Source organism: Mustela lutreola, chromosome 7 (genome assembly GCF_030435805.1).
Source record: "Mustela lutreola isolate mMusLut2 chromosome 7, mMusLut2.pri, whole genome shotgun sequence".
Classification (NCBI taxonomy): domain Eukaryota; kingdom Metazoa; phylum Chordata; class Mammalia; order Carnivora; family Mustelidae; genus Mustela; species Mustela lutreola.
Window position 1 is genome coordinate 44,856,297 of NC_081296.1, and position 19,586 is coordinate 44,875,882.

General features: G+C 35.4%; 1 protein-coding gene across 7 annotated transcripts in view; it reads left to right on the forward strand.

The window, feature by feature from the left end:
• TCF12 (transcription factor 12) overlaps positions 1-19,586 on the forward strand; it is a 393,556-nt gene that overhangs the window by 273,452 nt on the left and 100,518 nt on the right. For all 7 annotated transcript variants that reach the window (XM_059180608.1, XM_059180606.1, XM_059180611.1 and 4 more), the window contains one exon: positions 2,071-2,135. In XM_059180608.1, the coding sequence (XP_059036591.1) occupies positions 2,071-2,135 (65 nt within the window). The remainder of the gene's footprint in view (positions 1-2,070; positions 2,136-19,586) is intronic.

Genomic DNA, 19,586 nt, shown 5'->3' on the forward strand with positions numbered 1-19,586 from the left:
ACCATAAATGTGTGCTGTTCTTTGTTTTCCCTTAGTAATTTGTCTGCCAGTCCTTCTAATTTGGCATTTCCCTTCAGTCTCTGCCATTTTCTTGGTTCAGCAGGATTTCTGATCCCTTTTGATGAGGCACAGGAATAGCTCCAAGAGAAGGGTTGAGTCCAAAATCCCCATAGATCATCTTGACTCTTACAAGCAGTCTTACTTGAAAGATATATATCCTTAGAGAGTTAGGGTTTTTTGCTTTTTATTCTATACATATATGTTGCAAATTAAAGCTCTTTAAATTGAACATACTGCTTTATGGTGAGACAGTGAGGCAAATAGACCACATTAATTAACCCTTTCTCATTAATCTGCATTTTTGTGTGTTGGCATTACTTCCCCTGAAATAATAGCCAATAAGTGCTTTTTAAGACATGTGCTACAACGTCCTAATGGGCTTTGAAATTATACCTTGAATTATTACAGTATTTTCTAATAACTAGCTTTGTTATTACAAGTATTATTTTGTATATCTAAGGAGTCACTACGTGCCAAATTTAGAGCAGCCAAGATTTTATATCAGTTAGCCACTGTGGCATGTAGATGTCAATGAAAATAATCAAATATTAGTTCCTGTGTCTCCCAAGTTTTTTTAAATTTTATGCACTGTATCAGTAGATAATTTTGAGCATCCCATTTATACGGGGAGTTTTAAAAATCAATAAACTATACATTTTTATATAATTATAAGCCTAATATCTCAATGTGTAATATACAAGTGTGGGGGGAAGTTCATATAGCCTCAATAATTTTAAATATTTTGGATAACTTGTCAGATTTAATGATATTTTTACTGTTTTTAACCTCAGAATGGAGAAAAAGAATTAGCTCTGCCATTGTCGTTTATCTGTGTCTCCATCTTTGTTATTAACATCAAACTGTGATGTTTACAGAAATCTTTTTGAGCAACATGTCTGTTAGAGACTGTTTAGTTAAAATCAATATAATATTTGTAAATTTACTGAACAATATGTTGAAAAGCAAGTAGGCAAGAACCGCTGTTGGTATCAGCACTGTGGGACATCTACTTTCCCTCCAGAACTGGCCCATACCGTTTTCTGACATTTAACCATCCAATTTTGAAACTGCAGATACAGTCCCAAAAGGAATTCTTACACATTTCTGGGAACGTAAATTGACATGATGACTTCAGAGAATAGTAAGGCAATACTTAGAAAGTTGAAAGTGTGCATCCTTTAATCCAGCAGTTCCACTTCTCTGTGTCTTTTCTAGAGAAAGTCTTATGTGTATGTATAATGCATGTGCGAGGATACATGTTTTACCATTCTTCCTGAAACAAAAAAACTAGGAGCCATCTATTTCTCGGGAAGGGAATAGAGAAACTGTGGGTTTTTTTCTATAACGGGACATTTTATAGCAGTAAATATGAATGAACTAGATGCTTACTATCAATATGTATCTCAAAAGCATATTACATAGAAATCACATTTCAAAAGGGGTGGATTACTATATAATCCCATCTGTTTAAATGTATTAAACACAAACAGTAATGTATATTGTTTGGGTGCATGAATTTATATAAAAAGTTTCAAAATAAACATGGGAATCATATATACTAACCTTTCGCTAATGGTTATCCTGAGGTCTGGGGTGAGAATTAAGCTGTAGCTATACTTTTTATTTCTGAGAGAGAGAATGGAGAGAAGAAGGAGATATCTTCAGTCTGAAGCAAATAAGGGAAAATATTCTCCCTACAGAGTAGATCGTACTGTTGACTATAGAATAGACTAGATGTCTATTCTTTTCCGTTCTTTTGAATATATTTTCAGCGTTTCAGCAGAAAGTATTTAATAAAATACATGCTATTCAGTGAAAGTGTCAGGATTTGTTAACTGACTAGAATGATAGTAAGTTTTTAAAATTTTAATTATTGGATTTTATCTTCTTGTTTCTAATTTGTTCTCTGTACTTCCAAATCACAGTGTAATTACTAAGAATGGTCTAGTGGTTGAATTGATTGTCAATAAATGAGGACTTTTGTATACAGGTATTTTCTTTGTTTTATAGGAAAAACGTCAGAGAGAGGCTCATTTTCCTTGTACAGCAGAGACACCGGATTACCAGGCTGTCAGGTAAGTTTAATAAATACAAAAATGAGGTCATTTTTAATACATAAATAAAAGCTTTGATAGAAGAGGTAGGAATTTATCCAATTTCAGCATTATCTGTGACTTTAATGTGTAACTTAATGTGGTAAGATTTTAGTAACTAAAGATATTTTCTTCTCCCTCTTTTAAAATGATTTCTCTTCCCCAATTCACCATTGTCTTTCTGTAGAAGCAACAATTACCTTCCTCTCCCTTTCCAAAATTCTTATAGCCTTTCTGAAAATGATTTTTGCATATTTCCTCATAAGAAGATCAGAGCTGCTAATATATTACATGAAGAACATATGATTGCTCTGTGTAGCTTTACTATCCTGTAATGTTAAACTTACTAATGTTCTAAGTGTTTTCATTTCTGTCCTACACCCTAACCAATTCTTTAGGCTTTCAAAAGTCTCTTTGACTTGGAAATGTTGTTTTAGTTTTTCCATAATCCTTAGCATGTAGTATTTTTACTGATGGCCATCTTTTCTGCTTATTTCCCCATATCTTTAGAGAGAATCCTGAACACTCAGTTCACCTCTAGATTCCCATTAGAACCAAGCCAAAAAGAAGAGGAGGGCAGAATATATGAAATTTGTTTTCTGCTGTCTATATGCTTTTCATGAGGTCTGCCCTAATTTTAGATTCTCATTCTAATAGTACTACTACATTTAATATATATCCTGTAATATTAAAATTATCCTGTAAAAGCAGAAGACCTAGGTTCAAATCCCACCTTTACAAGTTACTGGCCAATGGTCCTAAGACAAGCCATTTAACCTTCAATTCCATCTCTGCATTGATTTCCTCATTTGAAAAATAGAATTAGCAGTTTTGTTTCATCCTACTTTATAGGTCTATGAAGACCTATAAAGTTATATATAATGAAGGTTTAAATTCCATGTACTCCCGGAAGCATTTTACAAAATAAATCCATATTTAATTTTTTTTTCCATTCATATAACCTACAAAACAAAAGCTATTTTGTGTTCTGGGGGATGTTTTTTGTATTGTTGGTTCAAGTCATTACATTCCCAGTTTTATCAGGAAAGGTCATTAATTTATTCCATGAAGTGTCCTGTATTGAATCTCTTGGAGTTCTCACTTGGCTTTAGGAAATGAGAGAATATCCTTGGCACAACCCCATCACAGGCCAGTAACTCACAACTCGAGTGGTTCTTTCCTCTTATTCTCTCCATCCTTTGTACATAGATTGGGAAATGTTGTACGTGGACAGTGCATGCATGTAAAAGCGCACATGGATAAATGCTGGAGCAGAGGATGAGTTGAAACAGTGCCCAGTAGTGGTATTATAATAGGGTAACTTGCAGTGATTTTGTTTTGGTATTTTAAATCATCCTTGCATTCCTGCGATAAACTTCACAGAAGCCATTTTGAATCCTTAATATTATTTTTAAGAAACCAAAAGATTTGAGAGCCACCGTTCTAATGTTAATACTATTGCTAAATTTGAGGGGGAAACGGTTGTAAGCTCTTAGAAAATACAGCTGCATCTAATATATCAGCTAATGCTTATATTAATGAGTTTCCACTTAACATTTTTTATACTCCCTTGGCAAAAGTATTGCTATTTAGTTAGGATTAGTGGTAAGCTCTATTTATATAATTCTCAAGTTTTGAGAAGACAAATCTTAACAGTTTTTCCAAAGATTAATATGTGTTTATACCAGATTTAATTCCTTTCTTCTCAGGACTTTTGTTTTTTTAAATCCAGTAGAATTAACATACAGTGTTATATTAATTTGAGATGTACAATACTAGTTTTAATTCTCATACACAGAAAACAATTTTTTTTAAAGATTTTATTTATTTATTTGACAGAGAGAAATCACAAGTAGATGGAGAGGCAGGCAGAGAGAGAGAAGGAAGCAGGCTCCCTGCTGAGCAGAGAGCCCGATGCGGGACTTGATCCCAGGACCCTGAGATCATGACCCGAGCCGAAGGCAGCGGCTTAACCCACTGAGCCACCCAGGCGCCCCAGAAAACATTTTTTTTAAACCTAGGTACATAACACTATAACAATTGCACCCATTTACTGAGAACTGAGCCAGGCATTGAATTAAACATGATCACATTTAATCCCTTTAACAATACCCATTTTTCAGATTGGAAATGGATGCTCTCCAGAAGTATTAAGTAATTTGCTCAAGAGCATGCATCTAGCAAGTGATAAACTTTCTAAACACAGGGTTGATACTTTTAACTATGATATAACTATACTGCAGCATAACAGTATCAGGTTCCAGGTCTGTCCCCTTACTACCCTTTCATTTTAATTTGTTTGGATGAGGAGGGACCTGGGAATTTATATTTTAAACAAGTGCCCCAGTTGATGCTAATTCACATGTGTTGGGGATTATGCTTTGAAAAAACCAGTTCTTCTGTATATGCTAAATATAAGCATCTATGGAGTATAAAAAAGGAAGAAACCGTAAGATCACTCTTTAACAATTGTTTATAACATTTTGGAGAGATCAGGTTGGCCTGTGGAAAAGAGAAACAATGTTACCGGGATATATGAAATGTAAAATAACAATATTGTTATTGCAAGAAATGTAAAGGTATTCAAATGAGGGAAAGATTTATTTGTAAAGTATTCACAGAACCAGTGCATGAGCCCCAAAGAGGAAGCCCAAAATTCAGCACAGAGGAGAGGTTTTATGGCAACAAAGACAGATGGCATCAGTGAAGATAGGAAGGCTCTTAAAACAAGTAAAAGAATTCCTCACTGTGAAAGGAACAATGGCCTTGCTATTGTTACTAAGTGTTACTTAGCTCTCACTGTGCTGCAGTTACTAGACAAAATAATGGATGGCACCAGCTGATTTGAGACCTAAATAGTAAACTCAGGATATTCAAGAGTTAAAAAAGACGTATAACTCCTATTCAAAGAAAAACCTGTATTCCAAACAGTATTTGTTATCAGGGGTCAGAGAAAACAATACACTAAAACGTCAAATTGGCTGCCATTTTGTCTTACGTGTACACAAGTGACACAAAAATCTTAACCACACAATGATAATAGAAGGAAATGTAAACAGTGACTGCAAAATTCTATCCAAACACCACTTTGAAACCATTTCTCTTCAACATAATTCCCAAAGGAACATTAACTCTCCTATTAATGTACATAAAATGCTGCTGACATTCTACAAAATTCATTCTAATTTAATAATGCCTGATGGGCCTTACTTCATGTTAAGATGATGTAATAATATGTTGCTAAATGAGTCTCCTCATATTACTTTCATGGCAATCCCATAACTGATGAGCCATTAAAAGGAAACTGGTGTAGTGGTATTACTGGAAACACTGATAGATCATTCTGCAATCAAATTTTTTTAATTGACTCGACACAGAACATAGAAGCCAACATCATTATTAACTATAGGTATAATACTGCACCATGATGTGAAAAATCCTTTTATCATTACAAGTTTTTCACTGATACCTGTAAAACAAGTATGTATTCAAGTAGTTTATGTAAGTTTTTCTCCAAGTGTTCAAACCCAGAAGAGGCAGGGTCTTTTTTTTTTTTTTCCCCGAAGAGATTTAAGTTTCATCAGCATTTAGGTATTATATGCTTTAGGAAATGACAACTTTAAATTCAGGTAGCACTTAAAGTTATTTGGATATTTACCCATACTATTTACTTATTAATCACCCTCTTTTCTCATTATAACCAGTCTCACTATATACAGACATTTGATAATGAGAAAATTATAAAAGTGTCAATATATCAGGAAGATATAACAAATGATACATAATGATAATAACTTTAGGTAAATAACCCACGAGCTTTAAAATAAATGAAGCAGGGACACCTGGGTGGCTCAGTTGGTTAAGCAGCTGCCTTCGGCTCAGGTCATGATCCCAGCGTCCTGGGATCGAGTCCCGCATCGGGCTCCTTGCTCGGCAGGGAGCCTGCTTCTCCCTCTGCCTCTGCCTGCCATTCTGTCTGCCTGTGCTCGCTTTCTCCCCCCCCCTCTGATAAATAAATAAAATCTTTAAAAAAAAAAATAAAATAAAATAAAATAAAATAAATGAAGCAAATATTGACAGAATTCAAGAGAGAAGTAAATACAAAACTATAGTTTAATGTTTGAATATCTCTCTTAGCAATTGACAAAATAACTAGACAAAAAACTTAGTGCATTTACTATCAACTACCTTGACCTTATTAATATTTACAAAACTGTTCCCAACAAATGAAGAATATACATTCATTTTGAGGGTATATGTTCTGTTCAGCAGGATTGAATCATGTGCTAATCCATAAAACTGGTGTCAATAAATTGAAAAGATTTTAAATCCTACAGTGTATTGTGTGACCAAAAGCAAACTAAATTAGAAGTTAGTAAGATACTTAAGAAAACACCAAATATTTGAAAAATAAACAACCCATACATAAATAATCTGTGGTTTTAAAAAATTAGAAGGGAATTTAGAAACTATCTCTAACTGAATTATAGTGAAATAGGATATAGCAAAATCTGTTGGTGCAGCTAAAACAGTGCCTAGAAGAAAAGGTATAGCTTTAAGTGCTTATATTTAAAAAAAAAAAAAAAAAAAAAAAAAAGATCTGAATTATATAGCCTGAGGTTCTGCCCTAAGAAGCTAGAAAATGAAGCACAAAATAAATAGAAGGGTGAAAATCATACAGATAAGAGCAGGAATCAGTGTGATATTACAGAATTAATAGAAAAAGCAACAAAACCAGAATTTGGTTATTTTAAAAGATCCATAAAATTAATAACTACTAGGGGTGCCTGGTGGCTCAGTCATTAAGCGTCTGCCTTCAGCTCAGGTCATGATCCTAGGGTCATGGGATTGAGCCCCACATGGGGGGGGTGTCTCTGCTCAGCAGGGAGCCTGCTTCTCCCTGTCCCTCCCCCCCTGCTTATGTTTCCTCTCTCTGTGTGTCTCTTTCTAAATAAAATCTTTTTTAAAAAAAGTTAAGGGGTGCCTGGGTGGCTCAGTGGGTTAAGCCTCTGCCTTTGGGTCAGGTCATGATCTCAGGGTCCTGAGATCTAGCCCCGCATCAGGCTCTCTGCTCAGCTGGGAGCCTGCTTCCCCTCTCTCTGTCAAATAAATAAATAAAATCTTTTAAAAATAAATAAATAAATAAAATTTTAAACGATTAATACCTTCTAGCTAGACTGATTAAGACAAAGTGGGGAAGGGAAGAAGGGGAAAGAACACAATTTACCAATATCTGGAATAGAAAGGAGGTTATCATTGTAAACCATATATACATGAAAAAGATGATAAAGAAATATTGGGGGGGGCCCTGGGTGGCTCTGTGGGTTAAAGCCTCTGCGTTAGGCTCAGGTCATGATCCCAGGGTCCTGGGATCGAGCCCCGCATCATCGCCTGGGATCGAGCCCCGCATCATCGAGCTCTCTGCTCAGCAGGGAGCCTGCTTCCTCCTCTCTCTCTGCCTGCCTCTCTGCCTAGTTGTGATTTCTCTCTGTCAAATAAATAAAATGTTAAAAAAAAATCAGTTGGAACAAAAAGAGAGATATTGGGAATAAGTTTGAAAACTTAGGTGAAATAAATTTCTTGAGGAATACTTGCCAAAGGGACAAGATAAAACAGAAAGTCTGAATTGCTGTGCATCTAGTGGTGAAAATAAATTCATTTCATAAATTCTTTACAAAGAGTGATGAGCACCAGGTAATGTATGGAATTATTGAATCACTATATTGTACACCTGAAATTAATATAACACTGTGTGTTAACTATACTGGAATTAAAGTAAAATAAGAAAGAAATGTAGAGGGCATGAAAAAATTGTGAGAGAAAACCCATAAAAAAAAGCTTGAGGGTCATGGTTTCATTGGTGAATTTTTTTAAATGTTCAGGGAAAAAAATACCAATCTTTTACAAACTATTTTAGAAAATAGAGAGGAGAAAACACTTTACAGGTCATTTTACGAGATGAGCAATAAAACTGCACACGTAAGTTTGGCTGAACATTTGAAAGTCAGTTTAGTTCGACACATTAACAGAAGAAAGGAGAAATACAATGTGATCATTTCCATAGATGTAGAAAAGGTATACAACAAAAATGAAATATTCATGATAAAACCTCACAACAAATTAACCATAGAAAGCAGCTTCCTCAGTTTGATAAAAGACATATGAAAGATCTCTAACTGCATATTTATTGGTGAAAAACTAAATGTCCCCCCATATTAGGAACCAGATAAGAATTTCAATTCTTATTACTTGAACTTTATGTGCTAGTATAATAAGGCAAGGGAAAAAAAGACACAATTGGAAAAGGAATAAATTAAACTGAATTTGCAGATGACATGTTTGTGTACATGGGAAATCTGAATGAATCATCATGAAAACTTGCAGAACTGATAAACCTTTAACTTTTTCACAGGATATAAAGTCAATCTAAAAATTAATTGTATTTCTACACACCAGCAATGAACAATTAGAAAATGAAATTAACAAAAAGTACTATTTGTAGTTACATCAGAAAGCATACTGAGGTATACACTTAGCAAAAGATTGTAAGACTTCAACGGTGAAAACTGTAAAATATTGCTGGTAAACCAAAGAGGATCTAAATAAATAGATATATAAATAGATAAAATATAATAGATATGAATTGGAAAGCTCAGTATCATTTAGATGTCCGTTCCATTAGGCTATAGATTTAATGTAGTCCCAATCAGGATTCTAGCAGACTTTTTTTTAGACATTGACAAGATTATTATGTGCTAACAGGCACATGAAAAGATGCTCAACATCACTCATCATCAGTGAAATACAAATACAAATCAAAACCATGATAAGAATACCACCTCACACCTGTCAGAATGGCTAAAATTAACATAAGAAACAACAGGTGTTAGCCAGGATGCAGAGAAAGGGGAACCCTCTTAAACTGTTGGTGGGAATGCAACTAGTGCAGCCACTCTGGAGAACAGTATGAAGTTTCCTCAAAAAGTTAAAAATAGAACTGCCCTATGATCCAGTGGTTATACTTCTAGGTATTTACCCAAAGAATACAAATACAGATTCAAAGGGGTGTACACACCCTAATGTTTATAGCAGCATTATAAACAATAGCCAAACTATGAAGAGAGCCCAAATGTCCTTACTGATGAATGAATAAAGAAGATTTATATAAACAGTGGAATATTATTCAGTCATCAAAAAGAAGGAAATTTTGTCATTGCAGTGCTGTGGATGGAGCTAGAGTGTATTATGCTAAGTGAAATATGTCAGCCAGAGAAAGACAAATAGCACATGATTTTACTTATTTGTGGAATTCAAGAAAGAAAACATGAATATATGGCAAGGGGATTAAAAATCAAGAGAGGGAAACCAACCATAAGAGACTCTTAATGATAAAGAACAAACTGAGGGGTAATGGAAGGAGGTAGGGGATGGGTTAGATGGGTAGTGGGTATTAAGGAGGGCACTTGTTATGACGAGCACAGGGTGTTGTATGAACCACTGAATTATGCTCCTGGAACCAATATTGCCCTATGTGTTAACTAGCTAAATTTTAAATAAAAATTCTGGGGGAAAGTTAATTAACACAAAAATAAAAGTTAATTGAAAAAGGCATAGGACAAGATGGGATTGGGAGGGAGACAAACCATAAGTGACTCTTAATCTCACAAAACAAACTGAGGGTTGCTGGGGGGAGGGGGTTTGGGAGAAGGGGGTGGGATTATGGACATTGGGGAGGGTATGTGCTTTGGTGAGTGCTGTGAAGTGTGTAAACCTGGTGATTCACAGACCTGTACCCCTGGGGATAAAAATATATGTTTATAAAATTAAAAAAAAAAAAAAGGAAAAAGGCATAGGATTAAGAAGTGCCAAAACAATCCAGAAAGAAAGGAGAAAGGACTTACTTTATACCTCATTTCAAGACTTAGTATAAAGCAATACTAATCAAGATGGTATAGTATAAAGACTGACAGATCATGAACAGAATAGAATTCAGAAAAGGACCCATACCTTTATGCTAAATGATATTTGGTAGGAGCACCCTAGCAACTCAGTGAGGAAAAAAAAAATCTCTAATGCACAGTGCTGAACAACTGAATTATCAGTATGGAAAGAAAGAAAAGAACTTAAAACCTTACCTTAAACCATACACAAACAAATTTGAGATAGATAATGGACTTAAATGTGAAAGCTAAAGTAATAAAGCTGCTGGGAAAAAAATAGATGAGTATCTTTGCCACATACAGGTAAACAAAATTTCATAGGGAACACATAATAAAAACATCAAACATGAAAGAAAAACTGATAAATTGAACTAAATCGATACTAAAGGGGCACCTGGGTGGCTCAGTCGGTTAAGTGTCCTACCTTCAGCTCAGGTCATGATTCCAGAATCCCGTGCCCTCTCTCTCCCTCTCTTAAATAAATAAATAAAATCTTTTTTCAAAAAGTAAAAATTTGTGGAAATGAAAAGAGAAGCCACAGATTGGGAGAAGGTATTTGCAACCCATATATCTGACAAATAAAATGATCCCTGACAACTCATTAATAAAATACAAGCAACCCACCTTCCTCTAAATAGGCAAAACATGGGGCACCTGGTTCGCTCAGTCATTTAAACATCTGACTCTTGATTATAGCTCCGGTATTGATCTCAGGGTCATGAGTTTAGGTGCTGCATTGGACTCCACATTGGGTGGGGACACAGCTTTAAAAGTAAATAAATGAATAGGCAAAACACTTGAAGAGACACTTCACATAAAATATGCAAATGGAGTGAGCCTTGGTTTTGGCTGAGGTCATGATCTCACCCTTGCGGCATCATGTCCCCTGCAGGGGGCATGTGCTGAGCACAGAACCTGCTTCAGATTCGATCTCCCTTTCCTTCCCACTCAATCTCTCGCTCTCAAAAATAAATAAACAAAATCTTAACAAAAAAAAAAGAAAAATACAAATGGGTAATCAGCACGTTACAGGTTCCACATTATTAGCTGTTAGACACATGAAAATTAAAACCAGTATACAACTACCCAGAATAGCTAAAATCAAAAAGATGATGATGCATTGTTGGTGGGACTGTAAAATGGTATAATGACTTTAGAAAACTGGCAGTTTCTTACAAAGTTAAACATGTATCAGCCCCACGACTCAGCAGTTTACTCCCAGGTATTTATCCAAGTGAAATATCGTTCACAAAAAGCTTTTTTCTCAAAAATGTTTATAACACTTTGACTCACTTTAGCCTAAAACTGGAAACACAGATGTTCATCGAGGATAATGGATAAATGAACTGTATCATGTTCATACACTAAATAGCATTCAGCAATAAAATGGAATGATCTAATGATCTCGATAATGCTGTGCTAAAAACAGGCCACATCTCAAAAATACTGTATGGCTCCACTAATAGAACGTCTGTAATAGGCAGAGCTATCCTGTGTTGATAAAAATCAAATCAGTGGTTGCCAATAGGAGGGTTCTTCTATAAAGGGACCCCATTGCTGATGTAATAGAAATGTCTGTCTTGATATGCATTCATCAAAACTGATGGAGTAGTTCACTTAAGATCTGAACATTTTATTGTATGTAAGTAATAGCTTAGTTTTTAAAAAATGAAGAGTGAAGAGCACTGCTAGAGAATGTATTCTACCTGAGTTTAACACCTGATACACAGTTGTGGTACTTAGGCAGCATAGTACTGGCCTGACTGAGAAATAGAACACTGGAACAGAATACAGCCCAGAAGTACACCAACGCTTTATATAGTTAACTTGATTTTCAGCCAAAGTAGTCCACTGGAGAAAGGAAAGGATGTTTTTGTTTTTGTTTTGCTTTTGTAAAAAATGTAATACAAATAGATAATCATGTGGACAGATATGATTGTCAGTCCTCTCACACTAAACAAAAATTATTCAAGATGGCTCCTAGACCTAAATATAAAAGCTACAACTACAAAGTTTTAAGAACAAAACATGAAAATTATCTCCTCAATTTGGGAGTAAGTAAGCAAAGCTTTCTTACACTGAATACAAAAATTTAAAAACCACGAAAGAGAAGAATGATAAATTAGACTTAATCAAAATTAAAAGCTTATAAAAAGGCCTCAAATTAAAAAAAAAAAAATGAGTTGACAGCCACATCTGGAAGTCAATACTTGCAAAACCTATCTGACGAAGAACTGGTATCCAGGATATAGAAAGAAATCTACAAGTATATAATAAGGTCACCCAACGCTTCTGTGGGTTTTCTGTTCATGGCAGGAAGTTTAAGTGCAGTGGATGAACAAATTACCAGTCCTTCTGGATTTGTATAATTCCATGGTAATTTCAAGAACAGAATCATTTTTAGGACTACAAGTTGCTTAATAAAAGATTCTTGTGGTGTGGCTATTTCTCTTTTTCTTTCTCCTGCCTCCCCCTCCTCCCCATAAGGCTGCTTTCCTAAGGAGGACTATTTACCTTAGCCAGTAAGAACAAATAGTTCTGGAGTTTAACTGTGTTGCTTGATGAGGTGATTTCTTACAGTATATTTAGAGAAACCCCTAAAGGATGAGGCCTGTGGAATAATTACCTAGCCTAAGATATCCATAAGAACATGAGAAAATCTTACTGCCCATAGGGGAGAAAAGTTTTCCTCAACCCTCTTAAGGTTCCTCTCTGGATCTGAAAAGGAGACTGACAAAGACCGATTAACAGGAGAAAAGCATACAGGTTTATTTAATGTAAGTTTTAGGAGAGTCTTCATAAGGATATGAAGGCGAAGACACAGACTTAGTTATATTTATGCTAGGTTTGATGCGGAGTGGATAGTCATGGAAGAATATGAACAGATTAAGGAATATGAGGTAACTGTAGTAAACTAGGGGAAATTTTCATAAGGCCTATTTCTTAGGATTTTTTTTTTTACATCCCTTTGTCTTTGGATATAGGATGTTCCTTTCCTCTTGGCATAGGAATGGCATCTCTCACATGAGGTTATTATGGTCTATTTTAGGGAAATAGGCCCTGGGAGGGGACACTTAAAATGACCTTCTCGCTCCTGGCACTTTCTCAAACTCCTCACCTTAAAATATTCAATATGGCAAGGTACCATGTTTGGAGGTGGTATATCCTGAACCCTATCACTGCTTTTACTCATAAAATTAAGTTAACACAGAACGTTTAATGTGTTTTAAAGTATTAAAGTATTAGTAATCCTACTTGTTTCATCTTTAGATTTCGTTTGGTTTGAGGTCTTTTTTTATAAATTTTTATACATTTAAAATAAATTCCTTAAGTGATTTACTTTATTTCAAAACTCCTTTAATCAAATAATGGGAGTTTTGCACAGATTACATAATACTAATTACAGTCCATATTCCACAGCATAATGTGTTCATTGCATTTTAACATTTTATTGGCCAAATTTTAGCATTTTTAGTGTTCTTTATTTTTAATAAGAATCCCCTATTATCTAAGAACTGTTATGCCCTTAATAATTAACTGCATTCCCAATTTTTAAAAAATCTATTGCAACTTCCATTTTAAGCAAACCAAATCACTTACAATTTAAATGTTTCATTTTTTCTCTCCTGCTTCTTAGTGGGCGAAAAATATCAAGGAAAGGGCTTCACACACTATAAGACTTGATTAAGAGATAAGGAATCAACAAGAATTTTCTTGTTTTACCATTATAAGGATCTGGACCAGGCAACAGAATAAAAGATTTAGCATCAGTCCTCAAGAAGCTTACATTCTAGATGGGGGACACTAGCTCTGTACACACAGAAAATTTATTAGAATGATAAGATAATTTGTAGTAAATCTCAAGAAAGTGGCACAGATGTGAGTTAGAACTCAGAAGAGGAAACAAAAAAACGAAGAGTGAAATTAATGTGATTTTTGATACAGAGAAGATTTTGCAAAAGAAGCGTACAACTCTAAAATCTTGGAGAATGGGTGAAATTTGACCAAGTAGAGAGGAAGACATCTTAGGGAGAGAGAACATATGAGCAATATGAATAGAAGTAATAATATTCAACACCTTTTGTAGATGCTTCCTTAATTTTCTCCCGCTGAAACTATGAGCTTTGTGAGGGCAGGGTCAATGGGTGTTTGTTTTATTTTCATCAGCTACTTTTTGCCTGACAAATTGAAGTATCAATGGATACCTTTTGAATGAATGTACTTTGAATGAATAAAAAAGTGTGTATTCTAGGAATAGTAACATTTTAGTTTGTTTTGAATGAAATACTTGTTTTGAGGAATGGTGTGAGGTGTTTGAATTATAAGAATGTTGCTTGAATGCTTAACCCCAAAGACTTTTATCCTGTAAGGGTTGCAGGTTGTACACATGGCAGGATAAAAAATACAGGTGTTTCTTAGAAAAGTTAAATTTTGGTTCCAGATATACAAGAGAATTTACAAACTGGACCCAAGGAAACTATTTGAGATGGCCTAACTGCTCTAGAACATGAGCATGAACAGTGGAATAAGGGGTAGTTTAGACAGATCTTAGTTATCCTAGAACAGCACATTCCATGTGTTAAAAGATCAATTTATTAAAATATGTAAATTAATGACTCTCCTCCAGATAAAAACTGAGTATGTATATAGATTTTATCTCATCAGTGAAGAAATTTGTAAGGTGTCTAAACCAGTTCAAAAGAGAATCCAAAAACAAGTACAGTCATAGATCAAAATTATGGAAATGACTAAAAAAGAAACAAAACAACAAAAGAAGAAAAAGACTCATAAATACAGAGAACAAACTGATGGTTGCCAGAGGTGGGGGTGGTGGTGAATGAAATAGGTGAAGGAAATTAAGATATGCAAACTTTCAGTTACAAAATAAATGTCACGGAGATAAAAACTACAACATAGGGAATACTTCCAATCAGTAATATTGTAATAATGTTACATGGTAACAAATGAAAACTACACTTATCATGGTGAGTATTGTGTAATATATAGAATTGTGAAATCACTATGTAAACCTATTGTATACCTGAAACTATACTAAAACATATGTCAACTATAATCCAATAGCAAACATTTAATAAATTTTTAAAATTATGGAAATTAATGTTCAAATGTAGGCCAAACTTTTTTTTCTCCTTTGGAGCAGGATAGTAGAGGTATTAAGAGTGGGGAATAGTTGTTCTTCCCTTCACTGAAAAGAATGTTTTTACGGGTCTGTAGGTAAGAATTATTTTACATTGCTATCCGTTACCTACAATTTACAGAGTTGTAAAGTAGCTCCCATAAAATCCAGAAAGTTGTGTCCTGGAGTAGGGGTCAGCGAATTTATGGCTATCAGCCAAAGGTTTCCACCCCCATTTTTTTGGTAAATTGGTTTTATTAGAACATAGCCATTCCTGTTCATTTACATATTAACTATGGCTTCTTTCTTGCTGCAGAGATAGAGTTGAATAGTTACAGAACTAACCCTACTCCACGTAATGCATAATTTTCCATCAAAACACAAATTTTTCCTACACAAGTAGTGTTTCTGACAAGAGAATCAGTGGCTTTCATATGTGGCCAATCCTGTATTGACTTGCTATTTCCCCAAGAGGTTTAATTAAAGCTAGTGTTTTAAAGAACAATTTGGATATTTCTTCATAACAGCAAGCCTAATAGTAAGGACTTTAGTTTTAGGCTGAATTACTAGAAACATATTATTTAGAATAAGGAAGTTGATACTGTATACCATTCTGAGCATATGCATTTCAAAACAGGATTAAGTAAACTAAAACTGACTTGGAGAACTTGCAGATAAAGTAATTTGCAACTCTAGCGTATGGGAAGTGATTGAAGGACTGAGGGCTGTCTACTTTTAAGATTTTTATGAGAAGCATCTTGAAATATCTGAAGCATAATTTGGCTTGTTCTATAACTTCTAAGGTTAAAACTTTGGATGATGGGTAGGCGTTAGCAATCCTGATTTTAACTTAATGTAAGAAGGAATGTTTTCATAATATAGAGGATGGAATAGTCAGCTTTGGTGGATAGTGACTTTCTTCTCACTGAATGTATTCAAGCATAGGCTAGACATACACTTTACTGAGATTTTTGTATTAGATTAGAGCATATATTGTTTTATTGAAATAAAATACCTGAAAATATTCTTGCAAGTCTGTGGGCTCTCTCATGACAAGTAAAAGGCTTTCCAAGAGGTGTTGATGATTCAGCTCAGGTTAGAGACCAGAAACTGTTGACTTAACCTATATAGTTTTATATAGGTCTTAATTGTTACTCCAATAGTACTCAGCAGACTAAATGTAGAAGCATAGATAGCAAATGTTTGACTGGATAGGTTAAGGATCATAGTGAAAATACAAATACACCTCAGAAGTTCTGCAGGTTCAGCTCCAGATCACTGCAATAAAGCGAGTATCACAATGAAGTGAGTTAGATAATTTTTTTGCTTTCCCAGTGCATTTATAAAGTTATATTTATACTTTAGTCTGTTACAGTATGCAGTAGCATTATATCTGAAAGAACAATGTAAATATCTTAATTTTAAAATACTTTATTGCAGGGGCGCCTGGGTGGCTCAGTGGGTTAAGCCGCTGCCTTCGGCTCGGGTCATGATCTCGGGGTCCTGGGATCGAGTCCCGCGTCGGGCTCTCTGCTCAGCAGGGAGCCTGCTTTCCTCTCTCTCTCTCTCTCTGCCTGCCTCTCTGTCTACTTGTGGTTTCTCTCTGTCAAATAAATAAATAAAATCCAAAAAAAAAAAAAATAAATAAAATAAAATACTTTATTGCAGGAGTACCTATGGGGCTCAGTCAGTTAACCTCAGTCAGTCAGTTAAATCTGACTCTTGATTTCAGCTCTGGTCATGATCTCATGGGTCATCAAATTAAGCCCTCTGTTGGACTCTGCACACTGTTGGGAGTCTGCTTGAGATTCTCTCTCTCCTCTTGCCCTGCTCTTTCTCATGCATGCGCTTTCTCTCTCATGCATGCGCTTTCTCTCTCATGCACACGCTTGCACCCTTTCTCTCTCTCTCTCAAAACAAATAAATAAATCTTCAAAAAAATATATATTTTATTGTAGGTACCCGGGTGGCACAGCCAGTTGAGCATCAGACTCTTGGTTTCAGCTCAGGTTTTGATCTTGGGGTCATTGGATTGAGTCCCACATGGGGCTCTGCACTCAGCATGGAGTCTGCTTAAGACTCTTTCTCCCTCTTTCCCTGTCTCTCCCCCCTCCATAAAATAAATAAAAATTTGTAATCATTAAAAACAATTTTTTAAAAATGCTTTATTGCTTAAAAATGTTAGCTATCATCCAGGCTTTCAAGTGAGCCATCATATTTTTGCTCTTGGAGGGTCTTGCCTCAGTGTTAACTATCTGCTTACCAATCAGGGTGGTGGTTGCTGAAATTGGGGTGGCTGTGACAGTTTCTTAAAATAAGACAACAATGAAGTTTGCCACATCAATGGCCTCTTTCTTTCACAAACAGTTTCTCTGTACCACATGATCCTGTTTGATAAACAGTTTTACCTAGGATCCCAGGACCCCAGAACCCCTACCTGAGCTGAAGGCAGACACCTAACGACTGAGCCACCCAGGTACCCCTACAGTAGACCTTTTAAAATTGAGATCACTCCTCTTACCAAAGTTTATTCTAATATCTAAATCCTTTGTCATGTCAACTATCTTCATAGTATCTATATCAGAAGTAGATTCCATCTCGAGAAACTACTTTCTTTGCTCATCCATAAGGAGCAACTCCTATCTATTAAAATCATAAGATTACTACAATCCAGCTGCCTCTTCTGACTTTGATTCCAGTTCTCTTGCTGCTTCTACCACATCTGCAGTTACTTCCTCCACTCCTCCAAGTCATCCATTAGGGTTGGAATCAAATTCTTCCAAACTCCTGTTCATGTTGATAATTTGACCTCTTTCTGTGAATCTCAAGTGTTCTTAACATCCTACCTAACAGCACGTAGGATGGTGAATCCTTTCCAGAAGGCTTTCAGTTGATATGCACAGGTCCATCAGAAGAATTGCTATCCATGGCAGCTCTAGCCTTATGACATGTATTTCTTTAATAATAAGACTTGAAAGTCAAAACTACTCTTTGATCCATGGCTGCAGAATGGATGCTTTGTGAGTAGACATGAAAACAACACTAATCTCATTGTACATCTCCATCAGAGCTCTTGAGTGACCAGGTTCACTGTTGATGAGCAATAATATTTTGACAGGCTTCTTTTTTTTTCTAAGCAATAGGTCTCAACAGTGGGCTCAAAGTATTCAGTAAACCATGTAAACTAAACAGATACGTTGTTATCCAGGCTTTGTTATATTTATAGAGCACAGGCAGAGTAGATTTAGCATAATTCTTAAGGGCCCAAGGATTTTAATAATGGCTAATGAGCAGTGACTTTAACTAAAAGTCATCAACTGTATTAGCCCCTGACAAGAGAATCAGTGTCCTATGAAGCTTTGAAGTCAGGCATTGACACCTCTTCCTCAGCTATGAAAGACCTAGATAGCATCATCTTCTAATAGAACACTGTTTCATTTACACTGAAAATCTCTTGCTGAGTGTAGCCAGCTTCATTAATTATCTTAGCAAATCTTCTGGATAACTTGCTGTTGCTTCTGTATCAGCACTTGCTGCTTCACTTTGCACTTTTATATTACAGAAATGGTTTCTTTCCTTAAACTTTATGGACCAGGTTCTCTGAATTAATACTTTTGTTATGCAGCTTCCTCTAATCTCTTAGCTTCAAAGGATTGAGGAGAGTTAAGGCTTTGCTCTGGATTAGGCTTTGCCTTAAGGGAATATTGTAGTTTGTAGTAGTTTGATCTTCTATCCAGACCACTAAAACTTTCTCCCTATCAACATTAAGGCTGTTTGGCTTTCTTACCATTCGCATATTCACTGGAATAGCACTTTTAATTTCCTTCAAGAACCTTTCCTTTGTATTCATGGGCTTGGTTAACTGTTTGGTTCAAGTGGATTAGCTTTCTTCCTATCTCCACATTTGACATGTCCGCCTCACTGAGCTTAATCATGTCCAGCTTTTGATTTAAAGAGAGAGACATGGGATTCCTCCTTTCACCTGAACTTTTAGAGGCCACTGTTGGGTTATTAATTGGCCTAATTTGAATATTGCTGTGTCTTGGGAAGTCAGGAGGCTCAAGGAGAGGAATAGAGACAGGGAACGACTGGTCAGTGGAGCAGTTAGAACACACACAACATTTATCAAATGAATTTACTATCTCATATGGGCACAGTTTGTGGTGCCCCAAAGCAATTACAATAGTAACATCGAAGATCAGTGATCACAGATCGCCACAACAAATATAGTAATATTAAAGAAATTTGAAATATTGCAGGAATTTTTACCAAAATTCTCAATTCTCAAAAAAATATCACCAATGTGACACAGAGACACAAAGTTAGCAAATGCTCTTGCAAAAATGGTGCCCGTGG